General features: G+C 40.8%; 1 protein-coding gene across 10 annotated transcripts in view; it reads right to left on the bottom strand.

Annotated features, from left to right (window-relative positions):
• FAM13C (family with sequence similarity 13 member C) overlaps positions 1 to 24,721 on the bottom strand; it is a 277,891-nt gene that overhangs the window by 76,218 nt on the left and 176,952 nt on the right. For 2 of the 10 annotated variants that reach the window (XM_079793131.1, XM_079793125.1), the window contains exon 2: positions 3,192 to 3,256. The exons of the other annotated variants lie outside the window; for them this stretch is intronic. In XM_079793131.1, coding sequence (XP_079649257.1) covers positions 3,192 to 3,212 — 21 coding nt within the window. In that variant the 5' untranslated portion in view covers positions 3,213 to 3,256. The remainder of the gene's footprint in view (positions 1 to 3,191; positions 3,257 to 24,721) is intronic. 10 annotated transcript variants of the gene reach the window in all.

Genomic DNA, 24,721 nt, shown 5'->3' with positions numbered 1-24,721 from the left:
ATAAAGTAGCCTCTCTTTACCTAATAAATGAAATAATAAAGCCAAAATCAGTGAGAAATTCAGAATCTGATGGCTATAATTTTGCAGTCAAAATATTCAAGTGACACCATGAATCTGGGTCTGACAGTGCAGTATACTGTGGGGCACTATAGGCCAAGCTCTATTAGGGTTGTGGGTGAGTCAGTACTCGTGCCAGTATGTCAGGTATCTCAGAAGTCATTTTCTGAAATACTAGAATAATTTGGTGGAGCTATTTTCCAAGTAGTCATCACAAGCTTCTACAACAAAATTCTATTTGCCTTCCTATAAGAGGGCTAAAACGGGGGTTTGGGGAGCAGAGCTGAGAAAAAGCAATGAGGTAGGCCTGCCAAGATCCTTTCTTTAATTCCATTTTTCTAAAGCCCTAGCTTCAGGCAAGAGGACATTTCACATGAAAGGGTTCCATTAGTAGACACTAGCTCCCTAGACTTTGTAGCTGCTGTGAAAATTTCTACAGCTACCCAAATACTGGCCACATTGCCCCAAACAATAGTTTAAGTGAAATAAGTTCTGCTTGCTACTTGCTAAATAGAACTCAGTTTCCTTGTCTGTAAAACGGGGATGATGCTCCAAGCTCACAAGGTCGTTAAACAAGACCTTATTCAACCACTTTCAGTGCCTACCAACTGGAGGCATACAGTCAATGGGAGCTCTTGATGATAATATTCCTTTTATAAAAATCCCCTTGAAGCACAATATTCTGCAACAGTATTAAGAATGAGTTCAGCAAAAGCAAACCTATTTTTGTGGTGGAATGCTTATTTCAGGTTTCTATACAAATAATGATATTATTTTAAACATCACATTTAGAAGCCTCAATACATGAAAGCCTAAAGAAATGACCCTTTTGATCTCCAAAATGTTTTAAGAAAAAATTACCATTTTATTAAAACTTTACCCTTTTGGGCAGTTTGTTTGCTTTTGTTTTTCTTTATTTTCAAGAACAATATTTTATCTAATCCTTTGAACCCACAAAGGGTTTAGAAGGGTAAGAGGCCACAAACTCCTGGACTTCTCTGGATTTTACAATTTATTTTAGAGAAAGTGCTGCCCAATCTGCTCAAGGCTGAGATCTCAAAGCATTGCAGAAACAGAACATTCTCTGGCCTGGGTGGATAAGGGGTATTTGCGGACAGCTGACAAGCAAGGCCCTGATTCAAAAGGAGGAAATAAATGGCATTGTCAGCAATGCCTCTTCTGCCCACCTACAATTTAAAACTTAGACATGGCATGGAGAGGTGGGGAAGAAGTAGTAAGGAGTTTGGTATGAGTCATCCTGAATACCAATCAATAGAGTAGAATAAGCATGTCAAACTTGCGGGCCGCATGTGGCTCACAATGAGTATTTTTGCAGCCCAGCCAATATAACAGTACGTAAGAAACATTTTAATAAAAATTCCATAACTTTTTTACAATATCCTGTTATACATAATTATTAATAACAAACTACAACATTCACTAATGACTGATTACTAAAATCGTGCTGCATTCATTTCCCTTACGCGCCTTACACGCAGGAGCACCATTTCTCTCCACTAAGACCAGCAGCGAATATTTTAGCAGCCAATTGCCACATCTTTAGTCTTGGACTGACTTGTTTGGTGCGCACAACAGGAAATATTTCGCTGTCAGAGAACAAGAAAAATAGGTTTATTTGCGTTACGCTTATTAATTTGTGCAGTTATTCAGTGTCTGGTAAGTTAGTGTTCAAGAAAAAATATTAATCTTTATTAAAATGTTCTATTACTTGATGTTAATGATTACTCATTTATTTCAGCCCTTTGTATTCAGCATGTCTCTATCGAAATACACCTACATTTCTATGAAAATTAAAGCTTTTGGTTTTTTTGTGGCCCACATAAACTTAAACCTTGTTTATTTGGCCCGTGTTAGCCTTTGAGTCTGACATGCTTAGAGTAGACCCTGATGCAAAAATAGGCTTAGCCGTAATGCTGCCCATTCCACTGAAAAAAAATATCAGGTCAGCCTCCTAAGTGCTGATCTCCAAACCTCCCTGAGATCAGAGCCCAAGTTCAGCCCATCTCAGAAAATGCCAAATGGTTTCATCCTTCCAAAGCCCCTATGAGTTTGACAGTTCTTTTGTTCATAAGAAAAAGAATAAATATTTTCAGTGTAGTCAATTGTCTCTTCATGGAATAGTCCTATGTCAACTAATAGCCCCAGCAAAGCTCACCTGGGGGTCAGCCTTCAAATGATTCTAACTTGGAGGCTACAAATCTTCCAGCTGAGGCTCCAGACAGCATGGAACAGAGACAAGACCTCCCTATTGTCCCTAAGAGAATTCCTGATTCACAGAAACCGTAAGAGGTAATAAATTATTACTTTTTAAAGTGTTTTTTTTTAATTTTGTTATTTGTTACACAGCTACAGATAACTAAAACACCACTACCTTTCCTGTATTCTAAGATACTATAAATTGTAAAAGTGACCTTTAGTTTGATTAAATAACAGCTTTTTGGGAGGGAAATGCTATATTAAATGTCTCCATCAATTTTAAGATGTAGTCAGCTATGAGAAATGTAAAAGATGTGTGTGTTCGCATCAAGGAACTACTTAGCATGCCTAACAGAGAGCATGGTACTGTGAGTGACACAAAAAAAGTCTTATCAAGGAAACACACAAGAAAAAGCAACTTCAAGATTCTAATATGGGAGACTCAGTAACCTCAGAGAAAATAGGGTAGTGAACCACAATCCTTATTTGCCCCAGTTTTTTTTAAATAATTGTATGCTTTCCCCCAAAGAAGGAAGGCAAACAGTAAGGGAATACCATAATTATTAAATTAATAGAACAGCAGCCTTCAAGGTGTTGTGTTGCCAGTTACCACTTATTCATAAGGATATAAAAGGAAAAATACAAAATGAGAACCATAATGCTCCACCATATTTATCTGGTTCTATAAGAGAGACTTAGCCAGACACACGAGAAAGCAGGACTCACCCTCTTGGTGAGCTCCCATCTCTATTCCAGTTGGACTCTACCACCTGACCAGTGACAAGGTTAACGAGGACTGCCAAAGAAAGTCCTTATGGTACATAAGGTACTTGTGGATGATTGCGAGTTAACATTCTCCCCACCTCCCACCCCAGGTGATAACATCTGGACAAGATATAAAGAAAAGATCGGATTACCTTTGCCCATTTAAGCTTCATTACACCTTTGTTCGGAATCTGCTGTAACACGCAGCACAGAAATTCTAGAACATTAAAACAGAGTGTTTATCTTGAAATACTTAAGATACTTATACTTACAAAGAAACCATCTACCACATACCAAGGATGTTCATAGTTAAGGGGGTTATATAGTGAATGACACATTCCTGCCCCCAAAGAACTTTTAAAATCTAGTGTTTTCCAAAGACTAAAGTGTAAGAGGAAAAGACTCTAACTTGCTTACTTCTGTGTTAATGCAACAAATGGGCAGATCCAAGTTGACCAAGGGGAATGGGGAAAGGAGAAGCCAAAACCTTCTCCTCCAGGCTGTCCTCCTGCCACGTGGCCAGGTGCAGTCTGGATGGGCACCTGCTCCCAGCCGTCCTCCTCTCCCTTTGACTCAGCTCCCCCCAAGTCCAGCCTCATTGATTTGTTGCTTCTCTGCTGCATGCAGGGACAATCAAATTGACTAAGCTCTGAGATATTTCATGAGAAAACTGTCCATAAAACAAATGTTATTTAGGTTATTTTCTGATTCATATGCGGAGGCTAGGAGAGAAGCTGCCTATGTTGAGAGGCTCAAAACCCCAGCTGAGGTAAGGAGAAATTAACTGCCCCTAAGCAGAAACTGTGAAATACATTTTGTCCTTGTTAGGATTTCAATGAGTTCAGCTGACTCTTGTAGAACCTGAGAGAAACTAGTTTTGATCCAACAGCACGGCCCCTACTTTCAGGCCCTTACAGGTTCCCCATTTCGTACAAAAGCAAGACCCAGAGAAAGAAAATGTTTCATCCTAATCCCAGTCCTTGCCCATCTTCTCTAGCTTGCCCAAGTCATAATGTTACCCTTGGGCCTCAAGGACAAATGCATCCTCTAAATCTTGCTTCCAAAATGTGGTCAACCAAAACATTAACTTTTTTCATCTTCTCGCCTTGAGGTTTTATCTGTGTCCATTCTATTCCAAAACTGATAAAATGTTTTCTTTAACTGCTGGCTTAAATTTTTAATTAAATGGTTTAATAACTAATCACTCCACTGCTAATAACAGTACCTTGTATTTATGAGAGCATGTTCTCCCCAAGAGCTCTAATTACTACATGATTAATACTGCTGCTATCTCCATAGTTTAGAAAATCATAGGTATTCAGCGCTTAGATTAAACAAGGAAAAGTTTTATAAATCTATCTATTCCTAGATCACCCTAGGAATAGATAGGGTGTTTGTTACAGACAAACGCTTTTCACCTTAGACCTGCATTTGTCTGTAAAAGTGGCTTCAAGTCCTTTTGAATTTGGGAATTTTAAAGGCCTCTACTCCTGATTAAAAGAACTATTGGATTATCACATTCACTTAATAATTGGAAGAAAGGAGGACCTGGATGAGCTGATTTAAATTTCCCTTTAAAATTGTGTGGCCCTAGCTGGTTTGGCTCCGTGGATAGAGCGTCAGCCTGCGGACTGCAGGGTCCCAGGTTTGATTCCGGTCAAGGGCACATACCTGGGTTGCGGGCTCGATCCCCAGTGGGGTGGTGTGCAGGAAGCAGCCAATCAATGATTTCTCTCATCACTGATGTTTTTATCTCTCTCTCTCTCTTCCTATCCCTCTCTGAAATCAATAAAAAAATATTTTAAAAAATTGTGTCTGAAATATTGTGGGTTCAGTTTCAGACCACTGCAAAAAGCAACTTGTAACCTTTTAGCTGGTGAATGGTCCTGCCTTCAATTTGCAAAAAAAAAAATATAACATCTGTGAAGTGCAATAGAGCTAATAAGAACAATATAACGAGTAATGCCTGTATTTAAAATATTTTGGCCTTTTATGAAACAGGAGACCGAGAGAACTGTTTCTTCAGACCTATTTTTTTTTAAGAATGTCTACCAACCTTAGTCACCATTTCAACACAGAAATAAAATATATCATGGAGAAAGACTAGTATTGGTTCAAAATCCACAAAGCAGGATCTCCTCTGATCCTTCCTTATCTGTGATACAGAGATATCCCCCAGTTTACTGCTTATAGTTGTGAGCATTCCTAGTAGGAAACAGACATTCAAATTATGTTGTCTATCTTATCCACTTTCCAAATCAAATAACATTCACTGACTGCCTGATCAACACCAGCCACTAAACTAGGCACTTAAAAAAAACCCAAACAAACAAACAAAACACCTGTATTTCTTCATCTAAAACTATGAGGTGGGTTTCACTCTTTACCAGTTTTCCCAGTGGTGATAAACAAGTGCAGACAAGACAGGTGACTTACCGAGGCCAAACTGTCTTTTATGCAAGAGATGCCCTCCTGAAGACCCTGCAAAATCTGACTGAGATTTGTGTAATTTAAGACTTTTCTCATGACCGAAGAAATTGGGGATTTCTGTTCACTAGCTAAAGAGGAAATGTTTCAATAAAATAAACACACCTTATTACTCAGTATACCCAAAGGGCTTAGGAATTATGCAAATATTGATAAATTTGGGGGAACTTCAATAATTCAAATAGTTTGCATGCGAATCTTATTACTTTATATTCAATATTTAATTCAAATTACATAAAATAGGGAGTCACTCTGTATCACTTGAGTGAGCCAGAGAACTCAGATCCTAAGTCCAAACCTTAAAACCCAAATTCAGAGTCCTTTGCACTATGTTTCAACATCTCAAGTTTACTACTGTCACATAACAAAACTACAAATTTAGTAATGAGTCTGATGCCCCTTATTCAAGGGAATACAATCCATGGATTGGGGGAAGTACAGTGCTCTTCCCGAGTGGAGGGATTCTAGGATTTCTAGAGTCTCTCACACCCAGTTTTCCACCTGGAAATATCGGAACAAACAAACTCAAAGAGCTCAGAATGAAAAATAAGCGGAGCTCCATCCAAGAGAAACTTACCGGAGATCCCGGAGGGCGGCCCAAGAGGCAGTGAACCAAAAGGCTCCAAGGGCACCTTCACCTGCATCGAGGAACAGTCCCAGAATCCTCAGCAGCTGTCTCTGTGTCCCATCTCAGTGCCAAATGGTCAAATAACAAAACTAAACAATTCAGTGATGAATTTGATGTCCATTATTCAAGGGAAAACAATCCATGGATTGGGGGCGTTCAGGCCCACACAAGCAGTAAGGCACTCTTCCCGAAGAATGTTAGGCAAGAGCGAGTTTTATTTAGAAGTGGTAACATGGAAGCAGGGCATGATTGGCTGGGGGTCAGGGATTTCCTTTTAAAGCTAGCGGGTCCTAGTCTCCAGGGGAAGGTAAACCAGCTAAAGCTGAGCTGGAGGATTGTGATTGGTTAAATTGCCTTGACAGGTATTTCCAATAAGTGTGGGCTGACTAGTTTAGATTGGTGATGTGGGCTGGGCCACTGGGGCAGCCTCCATTTGCTGGGTCCCAATATACAAATTAACTTTATCACTATAGAGCTGAGAAGAATCCTATGAAAATCAGCATGAACACAGTTACATTTAACAAAATGTAACAGCTGGGGTGGGTGGTATTCAAGTGTACAATCAACAGAGCACATAATAAAGTATAAAAGAGAGTCATGAGGCATGTGGGTTCTTAATGGTATTTATTTTTTTCCCTTTATAGCATTTGGATAAAGGATACAGAGACTCTGCAATAAGAGAGATTCACAAAGAAAGGAAGGTCTTCCTTTAATGAGCTTGCACAAACTTGGGGATGGAGGCAGGTGGGGAGTGGAAGAATTAACCAGCTGTGAGAGAGGCAAGATTAGCCGCCCTGGGTGTTGTGACTATGCAAAATCTATCTCCCTCTACCTCACTCCAAGAATTCTCACATTTCTACTTCTGCCCCACTGAAGACTCAAGACTTGTACAAGCCTCCAAGTCTCCCACTCACTCCAATTGTAATGTGTCGCTAAGTCTACAGAAGGTCCCAAACAGAACAAAGATTGTAGGAAAGCAGAAGGCAGATTCTGGTCATGATCACTTTGCTCTACTCCCTAAAGCCCTGGTATCCCAAAATGCCATGCCCAGACCCTGAAAAGTGTTTACCCTCAGCTTTGAACCAGCCTGATCCCTCAAGGTGTGTGGAGCTTCTGATGTAACGATTATAACTGGGGATTCTGGAACAGGCCACCCCTTCAGTTCTATGGATTTCTGACTACCTTCATTCATCACTCAAACATGTGGTCCCTATTGGGTGCTACATTCTATGCTCTTCCTAGTTCCTGCCCTCAGGGAGCTCACAGTCTAGTCGTGGCAATGATGGTGGTGCTACTGGGGTGCGGGGAGGAGGGTGTGACACAGGCCAAACACAGGCAGTTACAGTATAGTATGACCAGTGTTACAACAGGAGAAAGCTAAGTGTGAGATGCTCTGGAAACATACAGGAATGATGCCAAACTCAGTTTGTAGAAGTATCCCTGAACTGGGAAGATAATGCTCTACAGTAAATGGTATTTAAGGGGAGATGATTTAAAATATACCAGTACATACATATTTAATTTATATTAAAAATCACAGAAATTGGCACTTCTGATTCTTAAAATTATAGTAATCTTTTCAAAAGTTGAAATAAGTCACTAGCTTCTTTAATAAGCTTGACAGGCCATTTGGCTGAGAAGGGAGTCGAGACTTGACAAGATGCTCTGGGAACATATAGGAATGATGCCAAACTCAGTTCCAAGGCAAGCATGTGCAGTGAGAACATGGCATGTTCAAGGAACTCAAATGACGGACTGTGTTTGGGGTTAGAATCAAACAGAGCTGGGGATGATGACCAACAAGGCAGGCCAGGCACAGGGCGCAGGCCAGATCATATGAACCCCGAAAGTCTTAAAAAGTGTGGGCTTTATTCCGAAGACAACGGCAAGTCACTGACTATTACAAGGCACGTTTAGATTTACACTGGAGAAAAATCATCTGGGCCTGTGAGGCAAAGAGATTAGAAGGTGAAGAGGGAAAGTGAAAGGAGAGAGGGCAGTTAGATCATGAGAGCACCCTAATCAAGTGGTGATTGGCATTACAGAGGTGTTACCAGGGAGAAAACTGATTTAAAAGATATTAAAGAGGTAGAAACAATAGGCCTGGTGGTTGACAGGATATGGTTGAATTGAGAAAGAGAACTGAAGATGATGCCAACTCCTTAGCTTGGAAAATGGGATGAATGATATTGCTGCTCCTGAGATGGAGTCAGGAAGAGGAAGAGTATTCAGGAAGAGTTGGGTATTAGTGCCCATAAGGTATCCAAGTAGACAATGATAGATGAGCTGGGTCCCAGAAGCAGACCAGGGCTGGGAATATTTGAAAATGAGCATGGAAGATGACTAAACTACAAGTGGCATAACACCATTCAGAGAGAGCAGAGAGAGGAAAGAAAACCTGGAAGAGGACGCTTATGGTGTTAAATCAAAAATCAAGCTGGAGCATAGTATATAGAGTGACAGCTCATGCACAGAGGTGATAGAGAAGACCAAATATGTGTGCATAACTGTGTACTTATTTTTTGTAGGACATCCTACCTAATAAAATGGTAATATGTAAATTACCATCACTCCGCTACGCCCACGATTGGGCCAACGGGAGGCGCAGGGGGCGGGACTCAGGGTGGCCGGGGTAGCGGATTGGGCCAGCGGGACGCTGAGCATCTGCGCCATGGCTGTGCTGCGTAACAGAAGGGGCCTCTGGGGCAGTGAGCTCACGTCGCGCCGCGGACCATCAAAAGCGTGGGAGCTGGGTGCCTGTCCGTTCTGGCACCAGGCCTTTCGGAAGCCTCTGCCGAGCCGGAGGCTTCTAAAAGGCCTGGTGCACCAGCGGACAGGCACCCAGCTCCCCCACGATGGAAAGCGAAAGCGTGTAGGGGACCCTACACGTGCATGATTCAATCATGCACTGGGCCTCTAGTGTTGTTATACACTGCTCTATTGCTTGAACTGTTTAACAAGTATGTGTTGCTTGTATAATTTAAAGCAAGAATGCTTCATTTTAAAACATTTAAGAGACAGGCAGATAGGAAGGAGATTACAAAGAAGACCAAGAAAGAGAGATGGGAAGAAAATGCAAAGGTTATTGCCTGACCCTACTTATATCTTAATGAATGGGATGCTAAAGGATTTTAACTTAGGGTAAAACAATAAAAGAAACATTAAATATTGTATAAATGCACTCAACTATATGACTTCTGTCTGAAGATGTTATAGTGTTCTTTAAAATAGGTGCCACTGCCTGGCCGGCGTGGCTCAGTGGTTGAGTGTTGACCTATGAACCAGGAGCTCACGGTTCGATTCCCGGTCAGGGCACATGCCCAGGTTTCAGGCTCCATCCTCAGTGTGTGGCATACAGGAGGCAGCTGATAAATGACTCTCTCTCATCACTGATGTTTCTATCTCTCTCACCTTCTTCCTTCCTCTCTGAAATCAATAAAAAGAAATAAAATAAAATAGGTGCCACTGTTTCTTACAGTCTGCTTATGTTAAAATTTAATAAAGATATATAGTATTCTTTATATAAAAAAGTTAAGGGACGCCAAAACTGGTTTGGCTCAGTGGCTAGAGCGTCGGCCTGTGGACTCAAGGGTCCCAGGTTCGATTCCGGTCAAGGGCATGTACCTTGGTTGTGGGCACATCCCCAGTAGGGGGTGTGCAAGAGGCAGCTGATCTATGTTTCTCTCTCATCAATGTTTCTAACTCTCTCTTCCTCTCTCTAAAAAATCAATAAAATATATTTTAAAAAAAAGTTAAGGGATTAAGCAAAAAAGTCATAGACAACAATATGGTGATTACCAGAGGGAAAGGTGGGTGGGGGAAGGTAGGAGAAGGTAAAGGAGGGGATAAATGGTGATGGCAGGAGACTTAACTTGGGGTGGTAAAAACTCAATACAATATACAGATGATGTATTATAGAATTGTACACCTGAAACCTATACAATTTTATTAACTAATGGCATCCCCAATAAAAATAAAAATGCTAAACAAAAGGAAAAAAAGATACATAATTTTCAGCAAGGAATCAAAAAACATGCCCAGCTGGCATGGCTCAGTGGTTGACTGTCAACATGTGAACCAGGTCATGATTCGATTCCTGGTCAGGGCATATGCCCAGTTTGTGGGCTCAATTCCCAGTGTGGGGTGTACAGGAGGCAGCCAATTAATGATTTTCTCTCTTTGTTGATGTTTCTCTCTCTCTCTCCCTCTCCCTTCCTCTCTGAAATCAATAAAAATATACATAAAAAAATAATGACCAAATGGGATAACTGGAGCAGGGAGTCAACACCTATAAATATGGCAACACAAGCCTAAGCCTTCCTACCAGTGCTTGGTCATATCCACAGAGCAGAGGCATGGGGGAAAGGCGAAAGGGCACCTTCATCAAGTCTGTACTCCCTTCTCAGCCAAATGGCCTGTCAAGCTTATTGCAGAAGCTAGTGACTTATTTTGACTTTTAAAAGATTACTGTAATTTTAAAAATCAGAAGTGCTAATTTCTGTGATTTTTAATATAAATTAAATATTTATGTATATTTTAAATCATCTCCCTTTAAATACCATTTATTCTACAGCATTACCTTCCAAGGAAAAAAACAGCTTTTATTACCCTTTTCACTGAGAAAGTGAACAGTCTGTTGCTATGGAATGTCTACCATGTTATTTTCTGAAATTATTAAGCTATGTCTGTTATTCTTTGTTTTAAAATATCCCTCAATGTTTCATTTCATAAGCTCCCTTGTTTATTTTATTTAGTTTAGTAAGAATCAAATTATTCTTCTATTCCCAAAGGCAGTCATGAGAAAAATCCAAAATTACCATCACAACAATTATCCTCGTTCCTGGAGCTTCTCCACTAATGTAAAGCACAAGGAGAATTAGAGGTCCTCAAACTCCGGGAAAGCGCCACAACTACTGAGCAGCTGGGCAGAGGGGGCCTCCCAATCCTAGTTATTGACAAACTGTGGTTCCTTGATGGCAACTTATTAAAATATTTACTGAATAGTGTCTACAGTGCCAGGGATAGTTCTAGCTGTGGGACTATTGTGACAAGCAAAGCAGATTGTCACTCAGGAAAATAACAAAAATGAAGGAGAAGGAGAAGGAGAATGAGGAGGAGGGGGAGGGGGGAAGGAGAGAGGAGGGGAAGAGGAAAGAGAAGGGGAAGGGGAAGGAGAAGAAGAAAATTCAAGGTTTTTGCTAAGTCAACACAGATTCCTCCCCATTTCTGACCTTCTATAATAATAATCTATAATAATAATGGACGATTGAACCTACAAAACTAAGAGCACCATAGGATGCAAAATATATTCTGAGGAGATCCCTTTGCACCTTGACCTCATTCCAGTGCAATTTCCTGATTCCAGGAATGTCTACCTTACTCCCATCTTATTTATATCCTATCTTAGTCACGTCAGCCTGCTATAACACAAATACCATAAACTGGCTTAAACAATAGAAATTTATTTCTTGCAGTTCTGGTCACTAGGAAATGCAACATCAGGGGCCAGCCAATTCAGTTCCCAGTGAGGACCCTCATCCTGGTTTACAGATACATGCCTTCTTGCCGTATGACAGAGAGAGAAAGGAAGCACACTCTCTCTTGGCTCTTCTCATAAGGGCACTAACCCACCTCCCAAAGGTCCCATCTCCAAATCCCATCACATTGGGGATTAGAGTTTCAACATATGAATTTTGGGGGAATGCAAGCATGCATGGATCCTGGGTGGTCCCCCTCAAATCTCATCTCCTCTGATGACTTGAGGCCACAAAGAAACAGTTCTATCTCTCTCTGGAGTCTCCTCTCATTCTCTATGCGTTTAATTCTGGACAGTCTTGTTTTGCAGTATACACAGAATCTGTGTGCTTGGCTTAAGTCCCCCAAGTTAAAATGTGAGCACTCCGCCCGACCTGGTTTGGCTCAATGGATAGAGCGATGGCCTGCAGACTGAAGGGTCCCGGGTTCGATTCCGGTCAGGGGCACATGCCTGGGTTTCTGGCTCGTTCCCCAGTGTGGGACATTGACATTTCTATCTCTCTCTCCCTCTCCCTTCCTCTCTGAAATCAATAAAAATATGTATTTTTTAAAAATGTGAGCACTCCAAGGGAGGATGTCTTTGCATTTTTTTTTAACTTTCTCGAAGTGCTTCAGCACCTTACAAAATATAGGGTGTCCCAACAAAATGTATACACACACTTTAAATAATTATAAAGGCAGTGTTTATTAAAATACATTTCATTTTCAAAAATTGAACTATCAGCTGTTAAGAGTGTATACCTTTTTGGGGGACACCCTGTATTTGTGGATTCATTCCATCAGTCATAACGTGTCCACTGAGCACCAGTTCCTGGTCCTAAGAAGTAGTCACAAACACACACACACACACACACACACACACACACACACACACACACTTCCACAGCATAGAAACTCTAAAGATTGGAACTAACTTAAGAAAATGCCAGTTTGAATTTCTGGAAATTATTTGGACTGAAAAGCCAGTTTCTCATTGCTTGCACGCTCGTTTCTGTAACTGGAATGAGGCTGAGAGTTTGGCCTAGGGAAGGGCCTTGAACAGCTGTTTAACTGACTTCATAAGAAATGGCCAAATAGAAACAGCAGCTTGCATTTGTGGTAGGTAAACTTTTCAAATTGCTTTCCCATCCATTAGCATAACTTATCGAGTATATTTCTTAAATGAGGGCATGTAAGTACTTGGAAAGAATTGGAGCGGAGCTTTAGTGTTTCTCCTCTCTACATGATTATTATGTCTAACAGTTTTTTATAGATGGTCATGTAAAATTCAACCCAGACCTTTTCTTACAAATTCTAAATAAATGAAAGCTTTAGGCCTTGCTATGGAACAAGAACTCCATCCAAGTGCTGAACAAAACACAGCATTAGACAAGGGTGTTTCACAGCTTTCAACACTGGGCTGTAAACATGTTCCTGTATTAACAAAGGGGCATGTGTCATTCATTCTGTTGAGCCAGTCATGGAGGACTTTAAGAAAGTCTAAGAGTTCTCACAATATGAGGAACAGTCAACATACAGAAAAATCAAATCATTCCAACATTCTCCTTTTAAAGACTGTAGAAGTATCAGATCTCTGCCATCTTCAAAACATAAGGTTCTGCTTTTGGTTTTTAGTTTTTCTTTTGAGAGAGGTTATAGATGGCAGTGGAAAAAGGAGGGGATATAATATTATCTCAGAAATGCCTAGATAAATCTTGATTTGACAGAAACTTATTTTAAAAAGCATTTTATAACTTGAATTGAAATAAATTGAGGTGGAAATAAAATACTATTTTGAGATAGTACTGCACTATCTCAAATTAAAAATAAATTAACAGCAGTAAGAAAGTAAAGTCTGGCAAGAAAATTATTGTAAGATATTTAAAGAGAATAGGCATCCAAAAAAACAGTGGTATCTTGTGAATGCTTGACATTCCTTTGTTTTATGGCTTCTCATCTATTTTATTAAAGCCAAGTCTTTAATGTTAGGTGCCCTTGGTAATATCCCAGATACTAGACTTTGGAGCATTCCACAAAGGTGCAAATAGTAGCTCCCTCTTAAAAGACCTCCATCAACAATATCAGCACAAACCAGAACCCTCTCCAGAGGCTATGCCCTATCTTATCAAAGGCCACACAAACAACCTCTATGTTTAATTTCCCAATTAACAGTGATTAGGACTGTTTCCCTCTAAGTCTTTTATCAGACTCTTAAGCTATAAGTAAAGTATGTAAAGTTTTTGCTTCAAAGGGGGTCTCTATTTAGAAAGAATGTTTCCGTCTACACAATAAGACCAAAGGACACATGTGGACTGAATTGAATATTCCTAGTAAAGGTAATCCACAAAAATGTTTTTATGTTGACATAGATTTATTAGACCCAAATACTAAGTGTAGCACCACTCATACTGAGGAAGTTTTTAATTTGGAAATCCAACAATTATCTGTAATATAGAAAGAGCTTACCACCCAGAACATAGGAACTCAAAAGCATTTTGACCTCAACAGATATCTAGCATCTCAGAACAAAATGCCACAGCTCCCTGCTCTAAACTAATTTCTATGGACCTTCAAGATACAGGAAACCTGTATGGGAGACAAGATTTTTTTCCACCAAGTGAATCATGATGAGAATAACTGGAGAAAGCCTATAAGAAATGGTTCTGCACATCAGAAAGTTAAAATACTTACCAGCTCTCCATTGCCTGCACTGTGCTTCTGACACTGGGCTCAAGTCCGCAGGGATAGGAAAGGCAGGCACTAGGCCCTGTGCCGGGACATGCAAGCCCACAAGATGCATGTGGAATGAAAGCTCCACCTGGACTCATTCTCCATAAAATCACATGGAGGTTCTCCATAAAAATTCGTTGAATAATGAGTTATTAGCATGCCATAGTTTCTCAGGACATCAAATTTAAGTGAAAGTTTAGGGGAAAAATATTTTCCTTTAAAATAAATATATTAATAAATTACAGCATTCTAAAGACTTTTTAAGATGACATGCACATACTAGTCAGAATTTTAAGCTTCAAACAATTAAAAACAAACTCTAGCCCAGCCAGTGTTGCTCAGTGATTGAGCACTGACACATGAACCAGGAGGTGTCCAGTTTGATTACTGGTCAGGGCACATGCCTGGGTTGCGGGCTCGATCCCCAGTAGGAGGCATGCTGGAAGCAGCCAATGGATATTTCTGTCTTTTCGATGTTTCTATATCTCTATTCCCCTCCCTTCCTCACTCTTTCTAAAAAAAAATCCATAAAAACACATTCAAAAACAAACTCTAATTTAAGCAAAGAATGAATCTACTAGAAAGCTTATAAAATAAACCAAAGCTCTGGAGAACCAGGCATTGGGCTATGAGGCCAAACTTATGCTCAGAACTGGTCCAACATGGATACTTATGCCACCACTGAATACTCTGCATCTTATTATTTTACTTTTCAGGAAAAAATTAGATGCTGCTGCTTATCAAACTTTATCACAACATTGCGTGCAAGGAGCACCCTGATGTCAGCAATATTAAGATGCTGGGAATACGTGAATCTTAGGAGGATGGAAAGCCATGATTCTGCAGTGTGCGTCAGTCACACCACACACTCACAATGGGCACCATCACCACAACCACCACACACAGCCCAGGTCTCCTCTCTTTCTGCATCCACTCCCACCCCAGGTTGTGGCCATGTCCTAGCTGAAAGGGAGGCTGAAAAAGTTGGCATTTCAGCTTGTACAGTGGAAACAAAAAGATTCTTCTTTTTTCCCTCTGTGGGAAATTCTCCAAGTACAACAACTGAGTTCAGATGCTAGGCAGCCAAAATAGAATGACAAATATCCCCTATACAGGAAGATTTCAAAGAAACTCCTTTTTATGGTAAAAGCTGAATTGCCTTTTCAGTTAAGACTAGAAACTTCAAAAAATGTTTGAGAAGCACAAGAGGAAAACTCCCTAGGATGGAATCCAAAGCCCTTACAATCCAGCCCCTGTAAACTGTTTCAGTCTAGTTTCCATCATCTCACCCCCTGCACACCCTACAGTTCAGGGATGACACATTACGTGGCAGCCCTTCAACTGCCATTATCACTCATGTCTTCACTCACCGTGTGTGCCCTCAGAAGACCTGTCCCTACCCCACATTTTTTCTCTACTTTAGTTAAAACTCTCAATGCACAACTTGGACCAGAAGTCACCTTTCCTGCGAACTCTTCCATATAGCCCCGTCTTTGTGCTCCCTTAGCATCTATACATATTTCCATCGTTGAAGGGACAGGTGCCCACTCAATATCTGAACAAAGAGCTGAATTTATTGCTTGTCAAGCAAGGGAGAGCTGCACTTGAACAAACGTTCTCCCTAAGCAAAGCAGAAAGAGACTATCTCATACAGGGTTTGGAAACTCTTCAAGTTCAGGGCCTGGGAAACTTCAGAAGCTGGAATCTTCAGGTATTAGCTGACCTATAGGTGCAGAAGAAAAGCTAGAGTGAGAGTGTGGTTGACTGGCTAACTTGCAGAAGTGTGCACACTAGAGTTACGCTATTGCCTGTTGTCTGGGGACTGTTGTCACCGACCCACTATCTTACAGTAGCATAGGTGATTGCCGCATTTGATCAACTTAAACAGGTGCAAAACAGGTTCTGATGGATACTGGTAACCATGGTCACAAAACAATAAGTCTTTTCCTAGAAATATAGGAACTTATCAGTCTCAACATTATGACAATACTAGAGGCCCAGTGCATGAATTCATGCACAGGTGAGGGGTCCCTTGGCCAGGCCAGCAATCGGGGACGGCCAGCCAGGGGGAGGGACCTCGGGAGGTTGGCTGTGGTAACGCACTGACCACCAGGGGGCAGCTCCTGCACTGAGCGTCTGCCCCCTGGTGGTCAGTGCACGTCATAGCGACCGGTCGACTCGTTGTTCGGTCAACCAGTCATAATGGTTGCTTAGGCTTTTATATATATAGATATTAGGATATAATAACCATACTAATTAGCTAACATTCTAATATTTATTGAGCTCTTACTAAGTTCCAGGTATTACAGTAAGTACTTTACAAGGATATCTCATTTAAAACCTGGAACAACATTATGGAAGAGGGGGGGTGCTATTATCGATGATTTTACAAATGTGTAGATAGCCTTAGGGGCCTCACTGGGATCCAAGTACAAACAGAATGACAACAGAGGCTGTCTCTTACCCTGCACACGATAAGGTGGTGGTTCCTGTTGCTGTCTCCCCAGTGATAATACACTCACCCCAAGCACACACACCTCTGTCAAAGCGAAGTCAGTGCAGATAACACAGCAATAGACCTGTCTTGCTGCAACTGCCATCTGAAGTTTTACTCTGAGTGTCTGCCCTTTTCCTGTTCCCAGGTCCCCACTCTGGACCCCACAGTAGTAAGTGGATCCCACTCGTAACACTCTATACCCACAGGTCTCTGCCCTGCCAGTCTGTTTAGGGCCCCACCTCCTCTCACCAGGCTATTGCTCTTTCGGAGCAGGGAGGAGCCAGCCCATGCACAGTCTGACTTCAAGAAGCCCCTTGTATTAGTTTCCTTGGACTTCTATAACAAACTACCATAACTTGGTGGCTTAAAACAGCAAAGTTTATTCTCTCCCAGTTGTGGAGGCCTTGAGTCCAAAATCAAGATGGTAGCAGGGCCACACTCTCTCCAACGGTTCTAGGGAAGAATCTTGCTTGCCTTTTCCAGGTCTAGAAGGTTCCTGGCGTTCCTTGGCTGTGGCAGCATAACTCCAATCTCTGCCTGTGACTTCATATGCCTTTCTTCCCTGTGTGTCACTCTGTGTCCTCTCTTCTTCTTACAAGAATTTGGGTCATTGGCTTTTGGGTCTACCCTATATGCAGGATGATCTCATATGAATTCTTACCTCAATAACACCTACAATGACCCTATTTCCAAATAAGGTCACACTTTCCATTGACAAGAGGGGAAATAGAGGCCCCATCTGGCACACTCAGTCCAGCATCACTGATGAAACTGAGCCTGGTTTGGCAAATCAAGCAAAAATTGATAGACAACTTTGCCCAGGAAGGGATCATTAGTGAAACTGACAGTTTGGGAAGTGAAAGAAAAGGCCAGGTTGGTGTGTGTGGGCCGGGCCATATTTGAAATAGAATGTAGGTCCTAAAATCACTAAAACTAAAAAAGATGATATTAAAATCATTCATTTTGAAATAAGGAGACAGATGATCATTTGTATGTGTGTTAAGACACACTCCTTAGTCTTGTTTGCAATGGAAAAAACTAAAGAATACAACATTAAAAGGCTCTGAGTTAAATCATATTTAACAATTGGCTCACAAGTAAGAAGAAGCCAAAATAAACTAACTTCAAAAGTACCCAAAGTCAACAACAAAAAAAAGTGTTCAGAGTTATGGTATTGCAATCAGACACTATAATAAATTCTAGAGTGTCATTTCATAAATTGTAACCAAATAATGAAAATGTCATAGACAGGAAAATAAAATAATGTTAAAGTACAGTTGCAGCTGCTGCATTTTCTGATTTTTAAAAACCTTTAAAAATGACCTTTGTGGGAGAGAAACCAAGAGGGCTTGGTTTAGGTAAACACCTGAACTTATTGCTTTGCACAACCACTTCAAAACTACAACTAAAAGACAAAACGGACATCATCCAGAACCACAGGAAGGCTGGCTGAGTGGAAATTCTACAACTAGAAGGAAAGAGAAAAGCACACTGAGACTCAGAGAAGCTATGGAAGTAAAGTGCAGAGGTACAGAGGCACGCGCATGCGGAAAGGGCTGGCAACTGAATACGCAGCTGTCTTTCTTAATCAGGAGGGAGACACAAGCTCCCAACTGCTCTGAACTCCAGTTCCGGGCAAAACTCTGGGGACCCAGACTCATACGGGGAAAAACTTGGACTGTCTGGCAGTGGGCAGAACTCGAGGGCGGCTTTCTCTCAGAGGTGCTTTCAGGGATTACCACGGGACACTGAGATCCCGGGGGCCTCTTAGGGCAGGGCTGATGGGAAGCCATTGCTGTTTGCTCCACCCTGAGACCCCGCCCCACCCAAGCTGTGCACAGAGGCTTTTGCATATGAATGGCCTGGTCCTTTGAAATCTAAACTTACCCAACAAACTGCAGCTGAGTCAGAGAGACCAAGAACATCCAAAAGAAGGCCCAAGGCCCCACAGCAGCTTGCATTGCTTCACAGTTGGGCCTCATCTGGGCACCTTCAAAACCCAAACAAAGAAGAGGAATCTGAAGATCTCTCTGTAGCTCCTGCTGGGTGGCCTCAGGCAGAGGCTAAATTAGCACCTCCTTGGAGATCAAAGAGCCAGTGTACCCAGTGGTCAGAGTGGGACCATACAGATTACAACTCCTCAGATCCATATGGAACACACTCAGGGGGCAGACACAGTGGGCACCAAAGCCCCACTGAAGCAAGTCTTGCCTCATAAGGGTGTCTCTAGCACAGAAGTTCTCCCATCATAGACACAGCTGATCCTCACAGCTAATTGGCCTGGAGGTCAATTCCTCCAGTGATACCAACAACAATCAAGGCTTAACTACAACAAGGCTGTGCACACAGCCCACAAAGGGGTGCACCAAGAGTGTCCACCTCAGGTAACTGGGGAAGCTGAGCCACTGGGCCCTATAGGACACCTAGCACACAAAGCCACTCTATCAACACAGGGAAGCAGCCAAAATGCGAAAACAAAGAAACAGGTCAGAAATGAAAAAAATGGAGGATATAGAGTTCAAAACCACGGTTATAAGGTTTTTCAAGAATTTTCTAGAAACCGCTGATAAATTTAGTGAGACCCTCGAGGATATGAAAAAGGACCAACTAGAAATTAAGCATACACTGACTGAAATAAAGAATAATATACAGAGATCCAACAGCAGACTAGAGGATCACAAGAATCAAGTCAAAGATTTGAAATACAAAGAATCAAAAAACACCCAACCAGAAAAGCAAAAAGAAAAAAGAATCCAAAAATATGAAGATAGTGTAAGGAGCCTCTGGGACAACTTCAAGCTTACCAACATCAGAATTATGGGGGTGCCAGAAGAAGCGAGAGAGCAAGATATTGAAAACCTATTTGAAGAAATAATGACAGAAAACTTCCCCCACCTGGTGAAAGAAATAGACTTACAAGTCCAGGAAGCACACAGAACCCCAAACAAAAGGAATCCAAAGAGGACCACACCAAGACACATCATAATTAAAATGCCAAGAGCAAAAGACAAAGAGAGAATATTAAAAGCAGCAAGAGAAAGCCGAAACTGGTTTGGCTCAGTGGATAGAGCGTCGGCCTGTGGACTCAAGGGTCCCGGGTTCGATTCCAGTTAAGGGCATGTACCTTGGTTGCGGGCACATCCCCAGTAGGGGGTGTGCAAGAGGCAGCTGATCGATGTTTCTCTCTCATCGATGTTTCTAACTCTCTATCCCTCTCTCTTCCTCTCTGTAAAAAAAAAAAATCAATAAAATATATTTTAAAAAATAAAATAAAAATAAAAATAAAAGCAGCAAGAGAAAAACAGTTAGTTACCTACAAGGGAGTACCCATACAATTGTCAGCTAATTTCTCAACAGAAACTATGCAGGCCAGAGGGAGTGGCAAGAAATATTCAAAGTGATAAATAGCAAGAACCTACAACCAAGATTACTCTACCCAGCAAAGCTATCATTCAGAATTGAAGGTCAGATAAAGAGCTTCACAGATAAGAAAAAGCTAAAGGAGTTCATCACCTCCAAACCAGTATTATATGAAATGCTGAAAGGTATTCTTTAAGAAGAGGAAGAAGAAGAAAAAGGTAAAGATAAAAATTAGGAACAACAAATACATATCTATCAACAAGTGAATCTAAAAATCAAGTGAATAAAAAATCTGATGAACAGAATAAACTGGTGAATATAATAGAATCTGGGGCATAGAAAGGGAGTGGAATGACAATTCTTGGGGGGAAAGGGGTGTGGAGGGTGCGGGGAGAGACTGTACAAAATCATACACCTATGGATGAGGACCATCAGGTGGGGGGGTGGGATAAGGGCATGGGGTGGGGAGGGAACCGGCTGGAGGGGAGCTATGGGGGGAAAAAAGAGGAACAACTGTAATAATTTGAACAATAAAGATTTATTTTTTTTAAAAATGACCTTTGCGAAGGTTTTCATTATTTTGTGATTAGGATTTTATATCCACTGCCCAGAGATTAGATCACTGCCCAGAGATTAGATCCCTGCTTTTCCAGTGTGAACTCCCTGCTTCCAGCTTATCCTGATGCCCACTTTGAGCACACAGCAGTCTCTGCATTGAATTGTTTACCTGTTGGGGGACTGTGTACTTGGGCCCCTCACTTGTCACTAAGTCCTGGAGACCAAAGACCGCATCTGCTACAACAGAGCTCACCATACTCCTGCCCTATATGTGGCCCAGGGATGGCTCTCACTTCCATACCCTGATTGCTCCAGAGTCTTCGTCACATTAAGAACCAATACCCTGAGTTCCCATGCTGTTTTTAACATAAGGTAGAAGTGCGATCATTAGAAATTTAATTTATTCTTTCTCTCTATTTCTATCTTGATGTTTCACATCAGGTAGAAAAGGTTACAACTGTCAAAGTTTTTAAAAGTAACCAGCAAAAAAAATATATAAAATTTTTCAAAGAGCCTTAAATTATTAGTATTAGCCTACTTTTTATTTAGAGCTGAATTAATTCAGTTTTTTTTTTATCAATCCTTTTGTCTTGGAGAGTGATACCTGGGTCTTCAGAGGGCCAGCTCTCCAGGTTTCAAAATCAAATGTCAGTTTCAACACAGCAGAGTGGACAACAGTAAGAGAGAAACCGACAGAGGGACCAGGTGGGAGGGAATGATGCCCTCAGGTGGATCAATAAGCACAACATGCAATCATTTCCCCCTGGTGGTTTTTTAATCTTATAGATCATACCTTCAGTACAGTCAGTGTTTTCTAGAATAAAACACACTAAAAGACAGCCACTTACCCCCACCACACTGGCAGATTGATTGGGAGCTTTATACCTTGACAGTATCCCTTTCCTTATTCAATATTAGTTACAGCTGAAAAGCCTAAAAATCTAAGGTTGGGTGACCTTTCCTCGTGGAAATTTCACTGTCACACAGCAACATCAGGAAGCCAAGCATTCATAACACTGTAATTCAGTGTGTTAAGGAACACTGTAAAGAAGTGGAGCTGAACATCTTTGTTCCTTCAGGAAAGCCCCTAATTGTGACTACCATTTATTAAGTAGTAAAGTAGTAGGGGGGCTCAGCTACTTAAAAAAAAAAAAAAAGATTATAACAAAACCTAGCACTGGGCTTTGTTGTTTGGGAAGGCAACATTCCATCATGACTCAAAGACCAGCAGTTACCTGGAGTCAAGTGCATAATGAAATAATACTTCAAATAGTAAAGCCATCCTTGCATGTGACACTAGCGTAAGCCTAGAGCAATAATTTTCAAGGCAGCAATCCTGTCTGTCAGCTTATCTCCACTAGGATTAATGCTCAAAACACAAGGCTATTGTTCTGTCTGTGTCTTGTATACGTTACGTTGTTTTTGATCATTTGAACACAGAAACAGGCTCATCAAAATCAGCCTTTCTATTGAATTGATGACGGCCCCCTTCATGGCAAGTAGGGTCTACTGGGATAAATGGTTTGCAAACTTTGAGGGCAGAGTTTCAAAAGTTTTTATACTTCCATTCAATTTTAAGGCTTTGTCATCCCAAGAGAATGGGCTGCTTTTCCAGGGTGTTTCATGCTATTGAGCACTAAAGATGTAAAATAAATACTGCAATAAGCCTTCTAGCCCTAGAGAAGCTGCTGACTTCTCTTCCTATGCCTTCTGTAATGATCCTAGAAGAATCAAACTTTTAAAAAAAATCCCAGTGCTCTCAGGCTACGTGGGTACAACCTCTACCTTCGAGGAGAAGGTGAGGGAAGGTAAATGTTCATGCCATTCATTCTTGATATGGTCGCCAGATTTAGTAAATAAAAACACATGATGTCCAGTTAAAAACGCATTTCAGTTAAGCAAGGAATAATCTGTGCTTGCACAACACTCCCATTCCTGTTCAAAGCAATATCTACATGGGACATATTTATACTACAAAATTACTTGTTGTTTATCTGAAATTTAAATTTAACTGGGCATCAGTATACTTTATCTGGGCAGCTACATCTCTTGCAAAAAATTGGAGCCTAAAATTGCAGGTTTGAGGTTGATATGTTATGTCTCAGTCCCAAAGTAATATTTAATCATGTTTGAAAAAGTTTAGATTGGCAATCCTTAGTTACCCAAAATGTCAGTTCATTCTGTTTCTGCTATCCAGACTTCCCAAACAGCTTCCCTTCCAAGCTCCAAAACAGGCTGTCTAAGTCCCTGCTAAGCTGTTTTCTTTGCCTAAAGAACACCTTACTCTTGGATAAATATCACCAAGTACATGCGGATGTGAATTTGCATATCTGTGTATATGAAGAACCCAGCTCCCACATCTGAAAATATCCAATTTGACAAATCCACTTTCTACAGAAGTATTATTTTTTTTATCAACTTAAAAAATGTCTCTTAATCATAGCCTCACAGGTTTAGCTAGCATAACCCAAAGTCACTACAATCAAGCAAGTGTAAGACCATAGTTATTCCTAAATAAAATAACATAATTAAAGCACTCTGAAGTTTCATTTGGCAATGGAAATGAAATCAATAGCTAACCCTATTTCTTTTCTTCCTGATAATAATGAAGCAGGGGTTTAACTGAAGGAATGTTTACATTAAACTCCAATTACTGTTCAAAACAATAATGTAATGGTATGTTTATATATTGGTGATACTTAATTAGCCTAATTGATTTCCTTTTTTCTTCTTTAAGTCCTTCACATTAATAACATTAATACTTCAGTATTGTGAAGGGCTAGAAGAGAAAAAAATCAATTTACTTATTGCGTTAGGTTAAATGCTGGTTTGAGTAGGAGATGTGTAAGTCATTAGTGCTGTTGGCCAGTATTTCATTCTTCCCCTTAGGACACCTTGTAGAAGTATACTTCCTGGTCCCTTGTGTAATGGAGTTATAGTTATGGGGGAAGCACATGACCAGCTCTGGCCCATGAGTAGAGGATGAAAATACTGTGTGTTGCTTCAGGACTGAAGCTTCTAATGATTAGTGCAAACACCGCCAGAGCTCTTTTCTCTCTCTAACTCAGAAAACAGCAGCATTCAAGATTGTGACTGCTAGGTTAGCGTGGTTTCTTAATTGCCCAGCGCGAACCAACACTTCCTGGTGACCAATGATGGATATGTGACATCATGAAATGTACTTAATTTAAACTACTAAGTTTGGGGTTACTGCAGCAGTTATGGCCTAACTCAGGGACATTCAATTATTGAGATTTAAGTGTATATCTAGCCAGATGGATCTAATAATGTGTCCTAGGCATTATTTTTAGCTCCCTGAAAATTTTTAAGGTTACATCATTTTCACTTTTAATTCTCATCAAACTCTGAAGTAGATACAAATTATTATCTCCACTTCATAGATAAGAAAACTGACCTTTACAGAGCTTGGAGGTAGATGCTTGGAGTCATACAGAAAGTAAGGGGATCAGAAGGAATTTGAACCCATATCTATCTGGACCCACAGACCATGCTTTTCACCACTTCACTTTACCTCCATTCAACTATTAGCTCTGGGATTTATTAAAGAAAGCTTCTGCATAGTAGAGCGAGCAAGACTTGGAACCCCATGGGGCAGCAGGTACTAATAGGGACAAAGTTGTCCCAGGGATGTTACTATTCTCTCCATGCATTATTAAGTCTAGACTATGGGCTAAATCCATAAGGTTATATAGTTAGAAACTGTCTTTGGAACTATGCAGGGAAAATAGGTAATTGTTTAAATCAGGATTTATTAATCTATGCAAAAGATGCAGAGGAAGAGGAAAAACAAGACCATTTCAGGAGCCATCCTATATGGAGGCCATCTACATCTCTGTCAAATATTCTAGTCTGCCTGTAAGTAGAGATCGGTCCTTGCCAGCTTCCAC

The sequence above is a fragment of the Cnephaeus nilssonii genome (assembly GCF_951640355.1).
Source record: "Cnephaeus nilssonii genome assembly, chromosome: 16".
NCBI classification, from domain to species: Eukaryota; Metazoa; Chordata; class Mammalia; order Chiroptera; family Vespertilionidae; genus Cnephaeus; species Cnephaeus nilssonii.
The sequence above is the reverse complement of the archived record's forward strand: the minus strand, read 5'-3'. Positions and strand labels throughout refer to the sequence as shown.